This window comes from Urtica dioica, chromosome 12, assembly GCF_054948205.1.
Source record: "Urtica dioica subsp. dioica isolate 48M chromosome 12, U.dioica_male_clone48M_v1_H2, whole genome shotgun sequence".
In the NCBI taxonomy this organism is placed as follows: domain Eukaryota; kingdom Viridiplantae; phylum Streptophyta; class Magnoliopsida; order Rosales; family Urticaceae; genus Urtica; species Urtica dioica.
Genome location: NC_142767.1, coordinates 10,317,223 through 10,335,429, shown reverse-complemented (window position 1 = coordinate 10,335,429; position 18,207 = coordinate 10,317,223). Strand labels below are relative to the sequence as shown.

Below are 18,207 nucleotides of genomic sequence, written 5' to 3'. Positions count from 1 at the left end.
CACTCCAATCCTCTGCAATAGGTTCACTACCTACTTGTGAATCTTGTATAGAAGGAAAAATGACTAAACAACCTTTCTCAGCTAAGGGTCGAAGAGCCACTGAGTTGCTGGAACTTGTAGATTCTGATGTATCTGGTCCGCTCAGTAGACAGGCACGGGGAGGATACGAATACTTTGTTACCTTCACCGATGATTACTCAAGATACGGTTTTGTCTATTTGCTCAAACACGGATCCGAGACCTTTAACGTATTTAAGGTCTTTCGGGCTTTAGTGGAAAAGCAAACTGGCAAACAGATCAAAACCCTTCGATCTGATCGAGGTGGTGAGTATATGTCTGGAGATTTCGATGACTTTCTTAAAGATTAAGGTATCGCTTCTCAGCTTACAGCACTTGACACACCTCAACAAAATGGAGCGTCAGAGAGAAGGAACCAAACTCTAATGGAGATGGTTAGATCAATGATGAGTTACTCATCACTCCCTCTTTCCTTTTGGGGATATGCCCTCGAAACAACAGCTTACATTCTGAACCAAGTTTCGTCTAAAACGATTCCTGGTACTTGTTATGAACGATGGACAGGCCGTAAAGTAAATCTAGGCCACATCCGAATTTGGGGTTGCCCTGCACATGTGCTAAGGCAAAAGACTAGCAAGTTGGCTAGTAGGTCAGAATTGTGCCTGTTCGTTGGATATCCAAAGGAAACCAAAGGTTTCACATTCTATAATCCCGAGGACGACAAGAATTTCGTTAGCAGGAACGCTCGTTTCCTTGAGGAGGACTTCATGAAAGATGTAAAACCTAGAAGCAAAATTGTGCTTGAAGAAAAGTTGGGTGAGGAAGCTTCTACCTTATCTGTAAGAACTGTTCTTACCCCAACTGAAACACAACCAAACTCATCGGAACCTCGTGAAGTAGTACTTCGACGTAGTGGGAGGGCTTCTCAAAAGCCTGATAGGTACATGTCTTATGGAGACACTCTCGTAGTCGTCCCTGACATGGATGACCATGTTTCCTACAGCCATGCAATGCCTAGTTCTGAATCAAACATCTGGCTTGACGCCATGAAATTTGAAATGCACTCGATGTATGTCAACAAAGTCTGGAAACTTGTAGACCTTCCCGAAGGGATTGAACTCGTAGGGTGTAAGTGGATATACAAGAAGAAAAGAGGTCCGGATGGGAACGTCGAGACGTTCAAAGCATAACTAGTGGCTAAGGGTTAACCCAAAAAGAAGGGATTAACTATGAAGAACCTGCTCGCCAGTCGAGATGCTTAAATCCAATCACATACTTCTATCCATAGTTGTAGCTCTCGATTATGAGATCTGGCAAATGGATGTCAAGACTGCCTTCCTGAATGGCAATCTTGATGAGTGCATTTATATGGCTCAACCAGACCGTTTCACGGAAGAAGGTCAAGAGACCAAGGTTTATGAGTTGCTTAAGTCCATTTATGGATTAAAGCAAGCATCTAGGTGATGGAATATTAGATTCGATGAAACTGTGAAGAGCTTCGGTTTTGAGCAGTCAATAGATGAGCCATGTGTTTACAAGTTAATACACAAAGGTAAAGTTGTGTTTCTGGTACTGTATTTCGATGATATATTACTCATAGGTAATGATGTGGGTAAGTTATTTGAGGTTAAGATCTGGCTAGCAAAGCAATTTGATATGAAGGTTCTAGGAGAAGCCGAGTACATTCTGGGGATCCAAATCTTTCGAGATCGGAAGAACCGGACTTTGTCGCTCTCTCAAGCATCTTATATTGATAAGGTGATGGATCGTTTCTCGATGCAAGACTTCAAGAAGGGCCAAACACCCTTTAGGCATGAAGTCTCACTCTCTAAGGACCAGTCTCCCAAGACTGCATAAGAGATTGAGGACATGAGAAAAATTCCTTACGCCTCAGCCGTAGGAAGTCTCATGTATGTTGTGCTTTGCACTAGGCCAGATATCTGTTTCGCAGTTGGCGTAGTTAGCCGTTTTCAATCCAACCCTAGACCCGAGCACTCGATTGTTGTTAAGCATGTTCTTAAGTATCTTCGGAGAACTAGGAACTTGATGCTTACATATTCAAGTACTGACCTGACTATGAGGGATATACCAACTTTGATTTTCAAGCGGATAAGGATTCCAGGAAGTCCACTTCAGGATATGTGTTCATCCTTAATGGTGGAGCTGTTGTGTGGATGAGTATTAAGCAATCTTGCATTGCTGACTCCACAATGGAAGCAGAATATGTCACTGCTTGTGAAGCATCCAAGGAGGCTGTATGGCTTAGAAAATTCCTTAAGTAGTTGGAAGTCATTCCAAACGTCGACGAGCCAATGACCCTTTATTGTAATAACAGTGGGGCTGTCGCTAACTCAAAGGAACCTCGAAGCTATAAGCGCTCTAAACATATTGAGAGGAAATACCATTTGATTCGAGAGATCGTGCAGCGCGGAGACGTGGAGGTGAAGAAGATCTCAACGGTGGAAAACCTGGCAGATCCATTCACCAAGGCCCTAGCGAACAAGGTCTTCGACCAGCATCGGGAGGGATTAGGCATGAAGGACTACTCACATCTTCTTTGAGTCAAGTGGGAGTTTGTTGTCAATGGTGCCCACAAGAAGAGTAGTAGTCTTTCTCTATTTATGTACATTTGATGTAATATAGTCTTACGAAGACTCTTGCTCATAAATGCTGAATCATTAATAAAAGTTGAAGCGTTCATTCATTCTTCCTTGACTGTTTGAAGCTTTATGATAATCTATAGTCTTTAGTCCTTAAACAAACCTAACAACATATGAAGAGACAAATATAGATTTGCATGAACAAACTCTTCATGGTTTGCTTAAAACTCCATATTCACAATCTAAGGATCAAAGGACTATTGATCTCAGTACGATTGTTAGGAGAATCTATGATGTCTGGTTATGAGACATTGAGAGTTGGAGACTCTATAGTTCTTCTAGGTATCTTCTAAATGTACTGAATTGACCAGTGCACTTCTAGAGACAAGATAAGAACAAACCATTTAACCTCTTATGTCTCAAAGTCACTACGTATGAATTACATCATGCTTACCTCAATCCTGAAATGAGACATGCCATTTCATAGCTTACATATTCTCATTTGAGAAAGTCAGAGTTCGGATTCACTATGTGATTCTTAACAGGACCTATTGGTGTAGTACTAAGTTATGAAGATGTCATGAGTAACTTTGTGAAGATCTCATAGATATGGAATTCATGTACAAGATTGCTGAAATGCAGCGTATATCACCTCATGCTTTGTTCCTTGGAATGTGAATAAATGAACTGGCCAGTGTCCAAAATGGAGTCATGACTCTTTTGGATGAAACAATGTGACTTGTTAGCTCCTCGTCAATACATTGTTTCTAACTTATTCACAAGCAACAAAGAAGTTGAGAAAATAACAGCTAGAAGGGTAAAATGGTAATTTTGTATATCCCGACTAGCTGATGATATTCATGAAGGGCAAACATAGATAATATTCAGTGGATCCACTCATCACAATTTAGTTGAATTCTTGAGTAGAAAATAAATTCATTTGAACCGAGAGATTCTCAGTGTCAACTCTTTAGTGGAGTCAGTTGACATTAAGCTAAACTTGGAAAAGGTTTGTGAACTTTTGAGTCCAAGTATGTTAGCTCAAGCTTTGTTCATTTGGATCCATGAGGTCATTGTCACAAATCATATCGAGTAGGATTAGTTAAACTAGAAGCTAAGTCAAAACAAGAACTAGACAAGTTTTACGAAAATTGTCTAAAGGGTATTTTTGTCCTTTTGGACATGGGATGGTATAAATGTCAATAAATAAGTTTTTTGACATTGTCATATGATGACAATTGAATTAAAACACTCGGCCATATTGAGAAATATTGGGCCTTGAGGTTTGAATTTCATTTCATGGATTTTATGTGAAAATTCTTAATGGACTTTTCTTGTGTTGTCATGAACAAATAAGACATCTAGAAACATGTTCATGAGCAATTATTTTGTGCATTGATGTATGAAGATACTTGCCAAAAGAAAAAGAGGAAACAAATTTCCTCTACAAGGAAATGCAATGGGCGGCCAAGGCTAGGAGGGAACAAAAGAGGAAACAAATCCAAGGCCTTCTAGAAGGCATCTTGGATGTGTGGAATGAAGAAGGAAGAGCAAATATTTGCTCATGAATATGTGATATTCTATAGAGAAGAGGAAACTACCTTTTGAAGGTAATCCTTCTCCTATAAATAGAGCTCTCATTCTCATTGTTTCTCATCCCAAAATTTTAGAGATTGGGAGCTTCTCTCTCTAGAATTGGCCGCCCCCTCTCTATCTCTCTCTCTCTCTTCCTTTTTCGTTTTTGTTTTGGCACCTAGGTCCACATTTGACCTAGCGTTTTGTTTTAGCTCTTCGACTCTAAGACTTGTTCTTGAGTCGTTGTGTTTAAAAGTGTCCACACACTAATTCCTTCTTACCTCGAGTGATTTATGTGATAGAAACTTTCGTGGTTACTCGAATTCTCGAAGAACGAAGAAAGACAAGCTACATGGGGAGACGAGCGATTCAACCTCCACAAGCTTCTCAACGATCAAGCTACATAAAGGTTAGTAAACGTGTAATTGCTCTTAGATAGTTTTAATTTAAAATATCATGTGCTTGCTCGTTGTCTAGGTTAGTAAAAATCGTTTTTACTTGTTTAAAGAAAAATTTTATTTTCCTCTGCTTGCTAGAAGCGTTAAATTTTTCTTAATCTTAGATCTATTCCAACAAGTGGGACTGTGCCTTTGCAAAGAAAAGCTGCCTACGTACCCTTATGCAGGGATCAAGTCGGACGTAGTTCGGTTCTTACTGGTTTTAGCAGTAGTCCTTTTTAAGATTCGAGACGTTCCATGACCTTAATACCGAGACTCCATTGAGTGTTTCAAGTTCACAGACGCCGGGATGTTCGATCCTGGTGACTCTATAAGGGCCTTCTCAATTTTGCCCCCAATTTCCCGGCGTTATTCTCGACAGTGTTTTGAAAAGTTTTTCGGATGACTAATTCTCCTATTTCAAATTTTCTAGAGTTTATGCCCTTATTATAGAATCTGGCGATGGACTGTTTATAGTGGGATAGCCGTATCAAGGCCGACTCCCGTTTTTCGTCTATAAAATCCAAGGCATCGCATAACGATTGATTATTTTCTGGCTCATCCTCGTGTGCGTGCATCGTCATTAGAGTCTGCACTTGGTGTTTGACCGGGATGACTGATTCGACTCCATGTACTAAGGAGAACGGAGTTTCCCCTGTTGGCCTTCGTGGGCTGGTTCGGTAGGCCCACAGCACCCCTGGTAGCTCTTCCGCCCACCGTCCTTTTTTAGCCCTGAACCTCTTTTTGATGGAGTTTACGATGGTCTTATTTGCTGCCTCTGCATGTCCATTTCCCTGAGGGTATCATGGTGTTGACATCCTCAGTTCTACGTTATTATTGTAGCAAAATGTTCTGAATTTTTTGGATATAAATTGTGACCCGTTGTCCGTCATGATTTCGTGGAGAGTCCCGTGCCGACAGATAACATTTTTCCAAATGAATGATTCGACGTCAACGTCTTTGATCAAGATGAAGGCACCGGCTTCGACCCATTTCGAAAAATAATCTGTTAAGATTAATAAAAATCTTAGTCCGCCAGGGGCGGCCGGCATCGGTCCTACGATTTCCATAGATCATTTCATGAATGGGTATGGAGCCGAGATGGAGGACAACTCTTGCGTGGGTTTTTTTATGTTAGGTGCGTGGCGTTGGCATTAGTCGCAGCGGCGCGAATGTGCCTCGCAATCTGCCAACATGGTCGGCCAAAAGTAGCATTTCCTCTTTATTTTGATGGCGAATGCCCTTCCCCCTGCATGGCTTCCTCATTCTCCCTCGTGTACGTCTTCTAGGATTCGTTTTGACTCATCCGTGCCAACGCACTTAAGTTATGGTCCTGCGAAGATTCTTTTGAACAGGTTTCCATTTATCACGCAAAATCTTGCACTTCTCAGTACGAGTTTACGTTTTGCCATCTTGTCAGACGGGACCGTACCAGTCATGATGTAATGTATGATTTCATCTCTCCAATCCCCCCTTCTATAGTTATGACTGTAGCGACAGTGATGGCTATGGAAGGTTGTTTGATTGTTTCGACTGGAATGATCCTTTTAAGGTCCGGATCCGAAGTGGACGCTAAGGCGGCCAGTGTGTCTGCCAAGGTGTTCTCACCCCTAGGGATTCACGTTAGAGAGAATTGTTTGAACTGTGCCGTATGGTCTTTTACGACCTTCGAATAGGCTTCCATTCGCTCGTCCCGCGTCTCGTATTCGCCGGAGTATTGATTTGCTATGAACTGAGAGTCGCAGAAAGCTTGTACTAGCTTTGCTCCGACGGCTGTAACTAATCTTAGTCCGGCTATTAGTGCTTCATACTCGGCCTCATTGTTGGATGCAACGAAGTTGAGTCTGAATGATTGCTCGATGACCTCGCCGTGGGGGGTGTTAGGCGTATTACTACTCCTGCCCCTTGTTTTGATGATGCGCCGTCCACTTTTAGTGTCCAGGTGCCCTCGTCTTCGGTCACGGCGGGGTCTTCTCTTGGGAGTTCGACGACGAAATCCGCTAAAACTTGAGATTTTGCGCAAGTCCTAATTCGATACTCGATGTCGTACTCGCTCAGTTCTACGGCCCATTTGGTCAATCTTCCCGACTGATTAGGGCTGTGTAAAAAACTTCTCAGCGGTTGGGTCTTCATCACTGTTATGGAGTGGGATTGGAAGTAGGGCTGGAGCTTTGGTGCGGCGGAAGCAACGACTAAGGCCAATTTTTCCATAATAGGATATCGAGTTTCTGCATCGACTAACGACTTACTCACATAGAATATGGGTCGTTGGTTCCCTTGCTCTTCCCTGAAGAGGACTCCACTAACTGCCGCTTGGGAAACATCGACGTATAGGTAGAATGCCTCTCTTGCCATGGGCTTTGCCAGAATTGGGGGTGTCGATAGATATTCTTTTAGTTCTTTGAATGCTTTTTCACATTGTTCGTCCCATTCGAGCTTTTTATTTCCTTTGAGGAGTTGGTAGAATGGGAGACATTTGTCCGTGGACCGAAATATGAAGCGATTGAGGGCGGCGATTCGGCCTGTCAACCTCTGCACCTCGCATCTATTATGAGGTGAGGGCATCTCTCGTAGGGCATTCAACTGGTCCGGGTTTGCTTCAATTCCTCGTTGGGTGACTAAGTACCCGAGGAATTTCCCGGAGGACACTCCGAATGAACATTTGGTAGGGTTCAGTTTCATTTGATACTTATTCAGTACCTCGAAACATTCCTCTAAATGTCCTACGTGGTCGTTTTCTCTTAGGGACTTGAAGAGCATAGCCTTTGATAGGTAGCGCCAGCGTTTTTAGTCCAAATGGCATGACCTTGTAGCAATATGTGCCTCGGTCTGTTATGAATGCCGTTTTTTCTTGATCGTTCGGATGCATTAGGATTTGGTTATATCCTGAGAATGCATCCATAAACGAGAGTACCTTATGTCCCGCGGTTGCCTCGACAAGTTGGTCGATATACGGCAATGGGAAGTTGTCTTTAGGGCATGCTTTGTTCAGGTCCGTGAAGTCGACGCATACCCTCCATTTTCCATTCTTTTTCTTTACGACCACAGTGTTTGCTAACCAATCCGGATATTTGACTTCGCGGATTGAATCCGCTTTGAGGAGTCTTTCGACTTCGTCGTTGACTACTGATGCTCTGTCGGGACCGAGCTTGCGTCTCTTTTGTTTTACTGGTTTGAAACTGGGATCAATGTTAAGCTGGTGAGACGTAACGTCGATGCTAATCCCTGGCATAACTTCCATCGTCCAGGAGAAGGTGGATTTGTTTCGTTTCAGGAAATAAATCAGCTCTCGCCGTATACTTCCCTTAAGCTCGGCTCCAATCCCTACGCACTTTGAGGGATCGAGGCCATCGAGCTGTATTTGTACTATCATCTCAGTACTTGGGGAGTCCGATTCTTCTAGTTTAGAGCTTTCTTTTTTTTAGTTGGCTCTACGTTCATTAATTGCTATTGTTTCTCGTTGGCCTCTTTAGCATTTTGCTTGTGGCTAGTGAGATAGTAGCTAAGGGAGGTTGCCTGGTTTCCTTTGATCTCTCTTATCCCTCCAAACATGGGAAATCGAATACACTGATGAAAGGTTGAGGGAACGACCCTCATCCTATGTATCCATGGTCGTCCCATGATAATGTTATAGGGAGAGAGACATTACAGAACTTGGAATTCGACTATCTTGTTTATCATGTTGGTCTTTACAGGCAACTTAATGGTTCCTAGTGATGGAGTAATTGACCCATTGAAGCCTGTTAACTGGGTTTGCTCCCTTTCAATCTCGGACTCTTCAATTCTCATTCTTGTGATGGTGTCTTTGAAAATGAGATCTACGGAACTTCCTCCATCGATCAGGACTCGAGCGACCTCGCAATTGGACACATCGATCGTTATCACGAGTGCGTCATCATGCGGGTATGTTACACCAGAGGCTTCTTTTTTGGAGAAAGAGATTTGAAAATCTTGTTCTGCTCCGATCTTGGTGGTCTTATTCATCAGCTGACGCTGATGAGCTTTGATCGAGTTGACCGAGCTGTTGCAAAATTTTGAACAGCCCATTATGAAGTCGACTCGATGTTTTGCTATTGTCGGAGGGGATTTCGTCTCCCCTTCATCCGTGGGCGTAGACCTCTTAGGTGAGGGGTTGCCTCTTCCTCGGTTGTTGTTGAAAACCTTCTTTTTGGGCGGGGGACCTAAATCGATGTTCTTCAGCTCCCCTTTCGCATATTTTTCAGCCAAAACTTTGCGCATAGTTTTGCAATTTATCGTGGCGTAGCCGTTGGTCTGATGGAAATCGTAGAACACGTTCGGGCCCCTGGTCCATTTTTTTGCTTGGGGACCTCCCTCCTTACTTTCATCTCCTATGTTGAAAGCGAATCCCGGAGGGGCGTACTGCTTTCTGACCTTTGGCCCGACCTCCTGGGGCTTGGGCCTTCGGGGGTTTCCCCCAGAGTTTACGGGCCGCACCCATGTGTTTCCATGTGGCTTCTTTTCGGCTGTACGCTGTTTTGCTAAGGAGGCGAATTCCTCCTCTGCATTAGCGTAGTTTACGGCCTTGTGGATCGCGTCTTCCAATGTAAGGGGCGGTTTACAGTCATCTCTAGCTTGAATCTCGATTCGTGCCACAGACCGTTCCTTAGAGAGGTTATGGCAGATTCGGGATCAATGTTAGAGATTTTTTAGAGAACGTCCTTGTAACGGATCATGTAGTCCTTCAAGGATTCGCTCTCCTTCTGCTGGACCCCCCCACAGATCTGCTATCGTGAGTTCGTCCTCTACGAACATCGAATAATGTTTTAGGAATGCTGCAGATAGTTTGGCAAAATTATCGATAGAGTTAGGCTCGAGTCTGGAGAACCACTCTAAAGCAGCTTCAAACAGGCTTTCAGCGAACAGTTGGCAGTATCCCGCCTCTTGTTCTCTCTCTGTCAGCATAGCCCGTCCCATTGCAATTCTAAAGGACAGGATGTAAGCTTTTGGGTTCGAGGTCCCATTGTACCGAGGAAGACGAACTTTCCCGGCATCTCCAATGAATACATCGGTGATGTTTTTAGCGAAAGGAGTCATTCCCGTTTCTGCAACGAGTCAGTCTATCTCGAAGGCCGAGCTGGTCGCACTGTGAAATTTTGAATGGATTGCTTTCAGTTCGGCCCTCACCGATTCCTTGAATCTTTCAAACTCAGTGATGCTGGGTTCGCCCTCTTGGGAAGGGCGAAGTCACGTGCACACTGGGTGATTGTAGTGACTTCGGTTTGATTACACTACATCTGATTCTGCCCGCCAAAATATTGGGGGGTGAACGTTCGGGAGGTCGTCAAAGGGCGAGGTCCAAAACTTGCTGGGAAGGATCCCGGCGGTGCTCCCGCCTGCGGGGGCGGGAGCAGTCCGACTGGATCGATCGTAGCTTCAATGACAGCCTCTTCTGCAGCCCCCCCCCCCCCAGCTGGGAGCTCGGACCCGAGGATTGACTTATCCCTTGGGAGACCTGGATCCCAGTGAAGTCCAGGCGGACTCCAGGAGGGAAAACCCGACTCGTCTGCGCGGCTGACACCGCGTTCCGAGCAATAATGCGTGTTATTTTGTTTAAACTGTTTATCATAATATTACTGGTGTATGAATATTTTTGCACAACTTTATCTAACGTTCTATATGACATGCTATTTCAATCATTATAGTTCATACAACGATGGTGGTCGCTGCGTTGCTACGGGTTATCGCAGATGAAAATACATTTGATTTTTTTTTACTTCCATAGTTTTATGAGTAATATTTTGGTGATGAAATTCAACTCACAATATTAAGGAGCAAGTTTTGAATTAGTTAGCCCTTAAACGTGTAGTAGGTTGAAATTATGTGCTAAAAAAATCTTTCATTTATAATTAAGCAAACAATATGTTATTCTCGAAAAATATATATTAATTATCCATTTAACTTTGTTTAACCTCAAATATCGTATCTAGAATATTAAAAAAAAATATCATATTTAGAACATATATTCAAAGATTACTCTTTGTGTGCATAAATAATAATTAAATTACTATAATAATACAGAAATACGATAATGATACGGTAAATACTTAAAAAGTTCTATCAATAACGGACATGCAACATATACAAAAGATATGGTGCACCTACATCAACACTAACACATATATTGTCTTTTATTTTTCATTCTCGTAAATACAATTTGTACATATTCATAAATAAGACCATCTAACATGTAAAAAAAAAACTCACAAAACACGCAGATATATATAATTGACTAATTGTAGTATTAAGAGGAAGATGATGAGTAGTGTTGTTGGTCGCAATGGCTACCTGAAAGCTTCTCCAAGATCTTATATTTCTTCTACTTATTTCTCCTTCCTCCCTGCCCATTATCCTACGGCTATATTTTCATCCAAAAATAAAGAGAGATGAGATGATAAAAATAACAAATAAAAAATTAGAAGATAAAGATAATATTCTTTTTATTAAATTCTACACATATATTTATGCATCTTTAAAGATGGGTGTAGTCCTGAAGTTTATAAACTTTAGAATACATGATTTATATAGAAAATGAGGGTCATGTAGAATAAGTTATTCTCTCATGAAATTCGAGTACGTGTACGGGTGAATGTGGAGAATAGTTCAACATGTACTAATGTTCAGACGAAGAAGTTTACATCGTTTGATTTTAAATTGTTTATAATATTAATAATATTATACACATGAAATGGTTTAATCGTTATCTTTAAAATTAAAAATAAATAAATAAACCTAATTGATCAGATAAGATCAAACATTGAGGAATAAGTTTGAACAAATATAAAGGAAAGATATAGAGTCAAAACTTTATTCAATTTATTTGATTGGTTATCATTTGCTATGGAGTGATAATGTACCAAACTTTAGTATATATAGAATACAGCGCGTTGCTGAGGGAATGTTTAACGCGTAGGGAAGTTTGATGTATGTTAAGATAAAGACTAAGAATCAATAAATATAAATAATAAATTAGAATTGATAAAATAAAAAAGTTGAAATTAAGACACTAATATAAATAAATCTATTTGTAGTGATTATTAAAAAAACTCCTACACTTTTTATGTTAAATTTTAATTTTAGTGAATATATAACGTACTTGATTTTTTAAAATGAAAATGAGCTCTTTTGTGCTTTTATGCATCAAGTAAAAAAACATGAACAAAATAATATATAAATATGATTATTTTTTTTTATAGTGTCAGTTTTTTATTTCAATGATATGCTTTTATTTAGTTCAAAAATTAAATATTCAGCGGATTCATTAAATCATAAGTTCTTAAGTTTATATGTTTCAAATGTAATACTACTAAGCTTTTATACAATCTCCAATATCTTCAACCCGCTCTTTAAAGAACACATCAGGTAATATTTGTTTTTTATGTTTTATTCACAGATTTGAGCAACAATCACATGGTGGGAGTCTAGCTATATATAGACTAATGAAAAAGGAATTACTCATTGTAGAAATTTTTCGATTGTACTCTCTTCTGATGACGTCAGCAGTCCAGAATTATCTGGAGAATTTAGTCGGTAAAATTTCCTCCGAGTTTATCTCATCAGTCCAGAAATATCTGGATAATTTTTTGATAACCTGTGGTTGTAAATATAATGACAAAAATGTCAATTCTACTGTAGAAGAAACAGTAAAATGAGTACGCGTAATGAGTATGCGTGAACAGTAAAATGTCAATATATATAATAATAATTTGAAGAGATATCTTGCAGAATCCAGGAATGTAAAATAATGGATCTTATTATTTGTGAAACACTTACGATCCAAGAATCGCGGATCATAAATTTGAGAGACACAACAGATCCAACAATGGCGGAGAGAATATTATGGTATGTCTACGTTCATATTTTGTTCACATTTTTTGTTTTTTATTTTTATCAAAGATGCATTTGACCTAAATGGCCCATGAATTGTACCACGTTCAATATTGACTTTGTTGTGGCTCATTTTAAGATTAAATTAAGAGAATTGTCACCAAGTAAATTCCTTGAAATGTGTCAGTTTTACTTTATCCAATGCTTTATTTTTATTTTAAAAAAATAACCATTAGGCTGACGTGACAAGTTTTTTTTATACCCTTATTTTTATTAATTAACTAAATAAATTTTCGATATAAAAAACCCAATATTAGTAAAATATCCTTCATTAATAGGATCTCACGCTCTCTATCCTATCTTTCCCATTTTTTTCGAATTTCTCTCTCTCTCTCTCTCTCTCTCTCTCTCTCTCTGTGATGCAGTACGGGAATACCAAGTCGAAATTTCGCAGATCTGCATAGATTTTAGAGTGAAAACAAGCCAACAAAACGGTGTTTTTATGTTGTAATCCGATTTAGGGTTTGGAAAATTAGGGCTTGATTTCTTTGTTGTTTTCTGAGGATTGCTTGATACTCACAACCAAAGAACGAGCTAAGGTTAGGGTTTTGTGAAATCCCAAATTTTAAGCTTAATTAAAAGGTTAAAATTTTGATGTTTGAGTGACGTTATTTTTTTTTTTAATAAAGAAGTAGTGAATGATTTTTTTCGTGGTAGTTTTTGAAGTTTTAGTTTTACGTGTGTTTCGGTGTGTTTTTTTATTTTTAATATACTCTTAATTAGTTTACAAAATATGGATACAATATATAAGTTATATAATATATATAAGTTATATATTTTAAATAAGTTATGTATGATATATATATATATATATATATATATATATATTATAGCAAATTAAAGTTAACGTATATATATAAATAGTATATATATACATATTATTTTATTTTATATAACATAATATATATAAGTCATTTTACGTTTTTATATATATATATATATAATTTACTTATATATATACTCAGTGTATTAAAGTTTTACGTTATATATATATATATATATATATATATGATCAGTTTATTTTTATATAAAGTAATATAATATACGTTATTATACTTATATATATATATATATATAAAAGTTACTTATATATATATGTATAAATATATAAGCGTGTATCTTTTATTTTAATAATATTAATAATAATAATTAATATATTAAGAATATAAGTAGGATTAGGGTATGGGCTTTTAGGGTTTAATTGTATGAGCTTTTAAGGTTTAATTAAACCATATATAAACATCCAATTCTTTTATTTTCACGCTTCTTCTCTGCTCTCCCTCCCTCATCCCTCTCTTTGTTTCGAAATTCGTAGCTCTAAATAGGTAGACTTTCTTTTCTATCTGGTTCGGATTTCTTGAAAACGGTTTCTTAAAACGCTTGCCCTGGTTTCCAAAAGTATGGTTTTACGTTGATTCTTTTTGGAAAACTTAGATTTAAGTGTCTTCTATCTAAATCTTAAATCGAAAAATATGATTATGAAATACAGAATATTTTCCGATTATTTTCAAATCAGTGCGCATACCTGAGACCTATTTCCAATTTTCAGACTTTAAACGCTTACTGTGGATTCAAAAATTTTGCTTTTTCGTTGATTCTTTTTGGAAAAGTTAGGTTTAAATGTCTTCTATCTAAATCTTTAATCGAAAAATATTTTTATGAAATACAAAATATTTCTGATTATTTTATAAACGGTGTGCAGACAGTTTTTGGTAAAAATTTTAAAGTTAGATTTTAGCACTTCTTTTATTTTTAATAAATAGTTAAAAAAATTATTTTGGCCGTGGTGATTTTACAAAAAGTGATCCAAATTATGTTTTATACGTACTGGAATTTTTATAGAAGTTTTCTCAGAGTTTTAGTTTTTCACCGAAACCCTAATAGCCAAGGGTATTTTGGTAATTTCACATTGAATGTTGTTTCTGAAAATTTTCAGAATCTAAAGTATGTCTTGAAATCCGTTTCTAAGCTGATCCCCGAAAATCTTTTCCTTCGATTAGGTTCCGAGCGGCTTAGTTTTTCCGAGCCGTCTAGTTTTTCTGAGCCGTCCACGACCAACGGTCGTACCTTCCGAAACGAAGGTGAGAATAATCTCACTGCAACACGGATTAGTTCAAAAATATATTAAGTATTATATGATCTGAATGAGTTTATAATATTTTTTGAAATTGTTATTGTTTGATTGTTTGACATATGTGTGTTATGGTATGATATGATTTATTAATGATATGCTGAATTTATGATATGTTGAATTTTTGATATGATATGGTATGGTATGTTATGTGATGATATGATATGGTATGGTATGTTATGTGATGATATGTTATAAATTAGAATATTTATATCATGTTCTTTTTCTAGTCATATTATCATGTATATTTTATGTCACACGTCTTTCGTGCATGTAACGAAAATAAAAAAGTGAAAAGATAAAGATAAGTAAGGGAGTCATACCGCCTCGAGCTACGGAGGTCTTAAGGAGAATTTCTCAAGCCGACTTACGCGCCCAAATGAAGAAATTTCTCGGACCGAGGCCCTAATATGTTTATTAGATATAGCGAAGTGTGGGACCTTGCAACCCCATATCTTCGTCTCTAAAGTGTTCACTGAAATTGGTACGACTACCCTAGGGGCACCCCGAACTAAAAGTTGATAGAATCAAGAAAAGAAATATCAAGTCATCAATTAGTTTTAAAATACTAATAACCGGTTCATGTATTGCATTACTCTTTTTATTTTGTGAGCTTTATATTATTCTCGCTGAGCGTAAGCTCTTCTCTTCGAAAAAAAAAATATACGTCTGTGTTGTAGGTAAACAACCTATGAGCAAGTGAGGAGGGTAGATAAGCGGCGACGATGGTGAAAGGGTTGAGTTATGGTTGCCGTTTTCGAAAATAAAATACTTCCGCTTTGCTTTCAGTTTTTCAATAATCCAAACCCAAGATTTTATTTTTCATGGTTTAAGTTATGCTTTTCAATTCTGTTAAAGGTTACGACTTTGTTTATGGTATTTATTTACAATGGTATTTTTGGTTTTATATTGTGATCACGCAACTTTGATTTTTGGTTGTTTTCGTTCATCAAGTTTTTAAATGAAAAAATTATTTTTAGGTCATGAGTTTTCAAACTTTATACTTTAAGTTATGTTTTTTTAAAAAAATTTACCTCAAATTTTCTTAAGTTTTTAATAAGTAAGATAAGTAAGACGGTCCGAAAAGTCGGGTCGTCACAGGTTTGAAGATCGACGCAAAGATCATCAACAACGATTCTATTTTTTTTTCTTATATATCATGTTCTGTTAATATTTGGTAATAAATGTTAATAGGTAATTGGATTTATGATTTTCTGCATTTGTTTTCCAAACTGCGCAGTTAATAATCGTTAATATATGTTAATGGGATTCTGGATTTACGTTGTTTGAAATTTGATAAACAAAAATGTGTAGCTAATATTTGTTAATAACTGTTACTAGGTTGACATCTTCATCTTTTTCTGCGTGATTTTTTTTTCACGATTTTTTGTTGTTGTTAATGAAGAGTAACGACTTTTTTGTTTTTTTTTTTTTGTCAACTATGATGATTTTTAAAGAAACAATTACTAAATTTGTGGGATCCTAATTATTATGCTTAAAAAAACCGAAAATAGATAATTAACGGTATTTAGGTAAAATATTCACATAATTTTGCTAATTACCATAACTTAATCAAATTATGGCTACATTTATCCTATGTTTTAATTTGGATACGTCTCTACCGTGACTTTAAATTAAAAGGACATGTATCTTTAGCTAGAAGGGTACGTCTGCAAAATTGGTTAGATATTAATATAAAGTATTTGTTGTAATTAGTCAATCTTCTAACTCTTTTAAATGATCTAACTCAAGTTTCATTATATTATGGAAATAGATCACATTTTTTCCAGAGATTTGTAACTAACTAAGTCACTTTAAACATGTGATTTTGGATCTAGCCTACGTTTGACAATTTTTATGGATATAGCCAAATGGCTTATGTGGATTTAACATAACATTTCAGAAAGGGAAAATGAAATTAGAAAGAGTTCTAAACAACTTTGAATTATATATAGAAAGAGACCGAGAGAGAGGGATAGAGAGGACATTCACACTGAAGTTTGATGTTGAAGAGTTGTGATATCGATAATTGCTGGAATTGATCTAGGATTAAGAAAAGATTTAACGCTTCGAGCAAGCGGCGGAATTTAAAAATTTTCTTTTAAACAAGTAAAACGATTTTACTAACCTAGACAAAGAGAAAATACATGTTCATTTAAAACTATTAAAGAATTACTCATTTACTAACCTTTGTGAAGCTTGAACGTTGAGAAGCCTTAGGAAGGTTGAAACGTTCGTCTCCCCACGCAGCTTGTCCTTCTTCGTTCTTCGGGATCTTGAGTTACCACGATAGTTTCTATCACATGAATCATTCGAGATTAGAAGGAATCAGTGTGTGGGCACTTTTTAACACGACGACTCAAGAACAAGTCTAAGAGTCAAAGAGCTAAAACACTAGGTCAAATGTGGACATAGGTGCCAAAACAAAAACGAAAAGAACTAGAGAGAGAGAGAGCGAGAGAAGGGGGGGGGGCACAAGGTCTAGAGAGAGAAGCTCTCAATCTCTAACTTATGTGGGATGAGAAACAATGAGAATGAGGGCCCTATTTATAGGAGAAGGATTACCTTCAAAATGTAGTTTCCTTTTCTCTATAGAATATCACATATTCATGACCAAACATTATTTCCTCTTTTCTCACCTATATGGACGCCCAACATGAGCCAATTAAGGCTTTGGATTTGTTTCCTCATTTAGCTTTCTCTCTCATGGCCGAAAATACACTTGCTTCTTGAAGCAAATTTGTTTCCTCTTTTTCTTTTGGCAAGTATCTTCATACATTAATGCACAAAATAAACTATATTTCTCTCTATGCTATGGACGAAATTAAGGCTCTAGAACATGCTTCTAGATGTTTCTTCATTTGTTCATGACAACATAAGAAAAGCCCATTAAGAATTTTCAAGTAAAATTCTATGAAATGAAATTAATCCTCAAGGCCCAAAAATCTTATTATGGCTGAGTGGAATGTGTCATCATATGACAATGTCAAAAAATTTATTAAAATTCATTTCATCCTATGTCCAAAAAGGCAAAAATACCCTTTAGACAATTTTCGTAAAACTTGTCTCGTTTTTGTTTTGACTTAGCTTCTAGTTTAACTAATCCTACTCGATATGATCTGTGACAGTGACCTCATGGATCCAAATGAACAAAGCTTGAGCTAACATACTTGGACTCAAAAGTTCACAAACCTTTTCTAAGTTTAGCTTAATGTTAACTGACTCCACTAAAGAGTTAACACTGAGAATCTCTCGGTTCAAATGAATTTATTTTCTACTCAAGAATTCAACTTAATTGTGATGAGTAGATCCACTGAATATTATCTATGTTTACCCTTCATGAATATCATCAGCTAGTCGGGGTTTACAAAATTACCATTTTACCCTTCTAGTTGTTATTTCCTCAACTTCTTTGTTGCTTGTGAATAAGTTAGAAACAATGTATTGACGATGAGCTAACAAGTCACATTGATTCATCCAAAAGAGTCATGACTCAATTTGGACACCGGCCAGTTCATTTATTCACATTCCAAGGAACAAA

The 18,207-nt window shown here is 37.5% G+C and overlaps 1 protein-coding gene across 1 annotated transcript; it reads right to left on the bottom strand.

Annotated features, from left to right (window-relative positions):
- Positions 1-8,275: 8,275 nt before the first annotated feature.
- Positions 8,276-9,685, bottom strand: LOC149379039 (uncharacterized). The gene is made up of 2 exons (XM_089603939.1): positions 9,398-9,685; positions 8,276-9,253 (listed from the first exon to the last, which is right to left on the bottom strand). Exons 1-2 carry the CDS (start codon positions 9,683-9,685, stop codon positions 8,276-8,278), a joined length of 1,266 nt encoding a protein of 421 aa, XP_089460065.1.
- Positions 9,686-18,207: the final 8,522 nt, after the last annotated feature.

What these genes read in the sequence shown, in the direction of transcription:
- LOC149379039 (XM_089603939.1), bottom strand. Translation starts at nt 9,685, where the DNA reads ATGACTCCTTTCGCTAAAAACATCACCGATGTATTCATTGGAGATGCC. An exon ending in TAAAACATTATTCGATGTTC is followed by an intron (nt 9,254 to 9,397) that starts GTAGAGGACGAA and finishes AACCTCTCTAAG; the next exon opens with GAACGGTCTGTGGCACGAAT.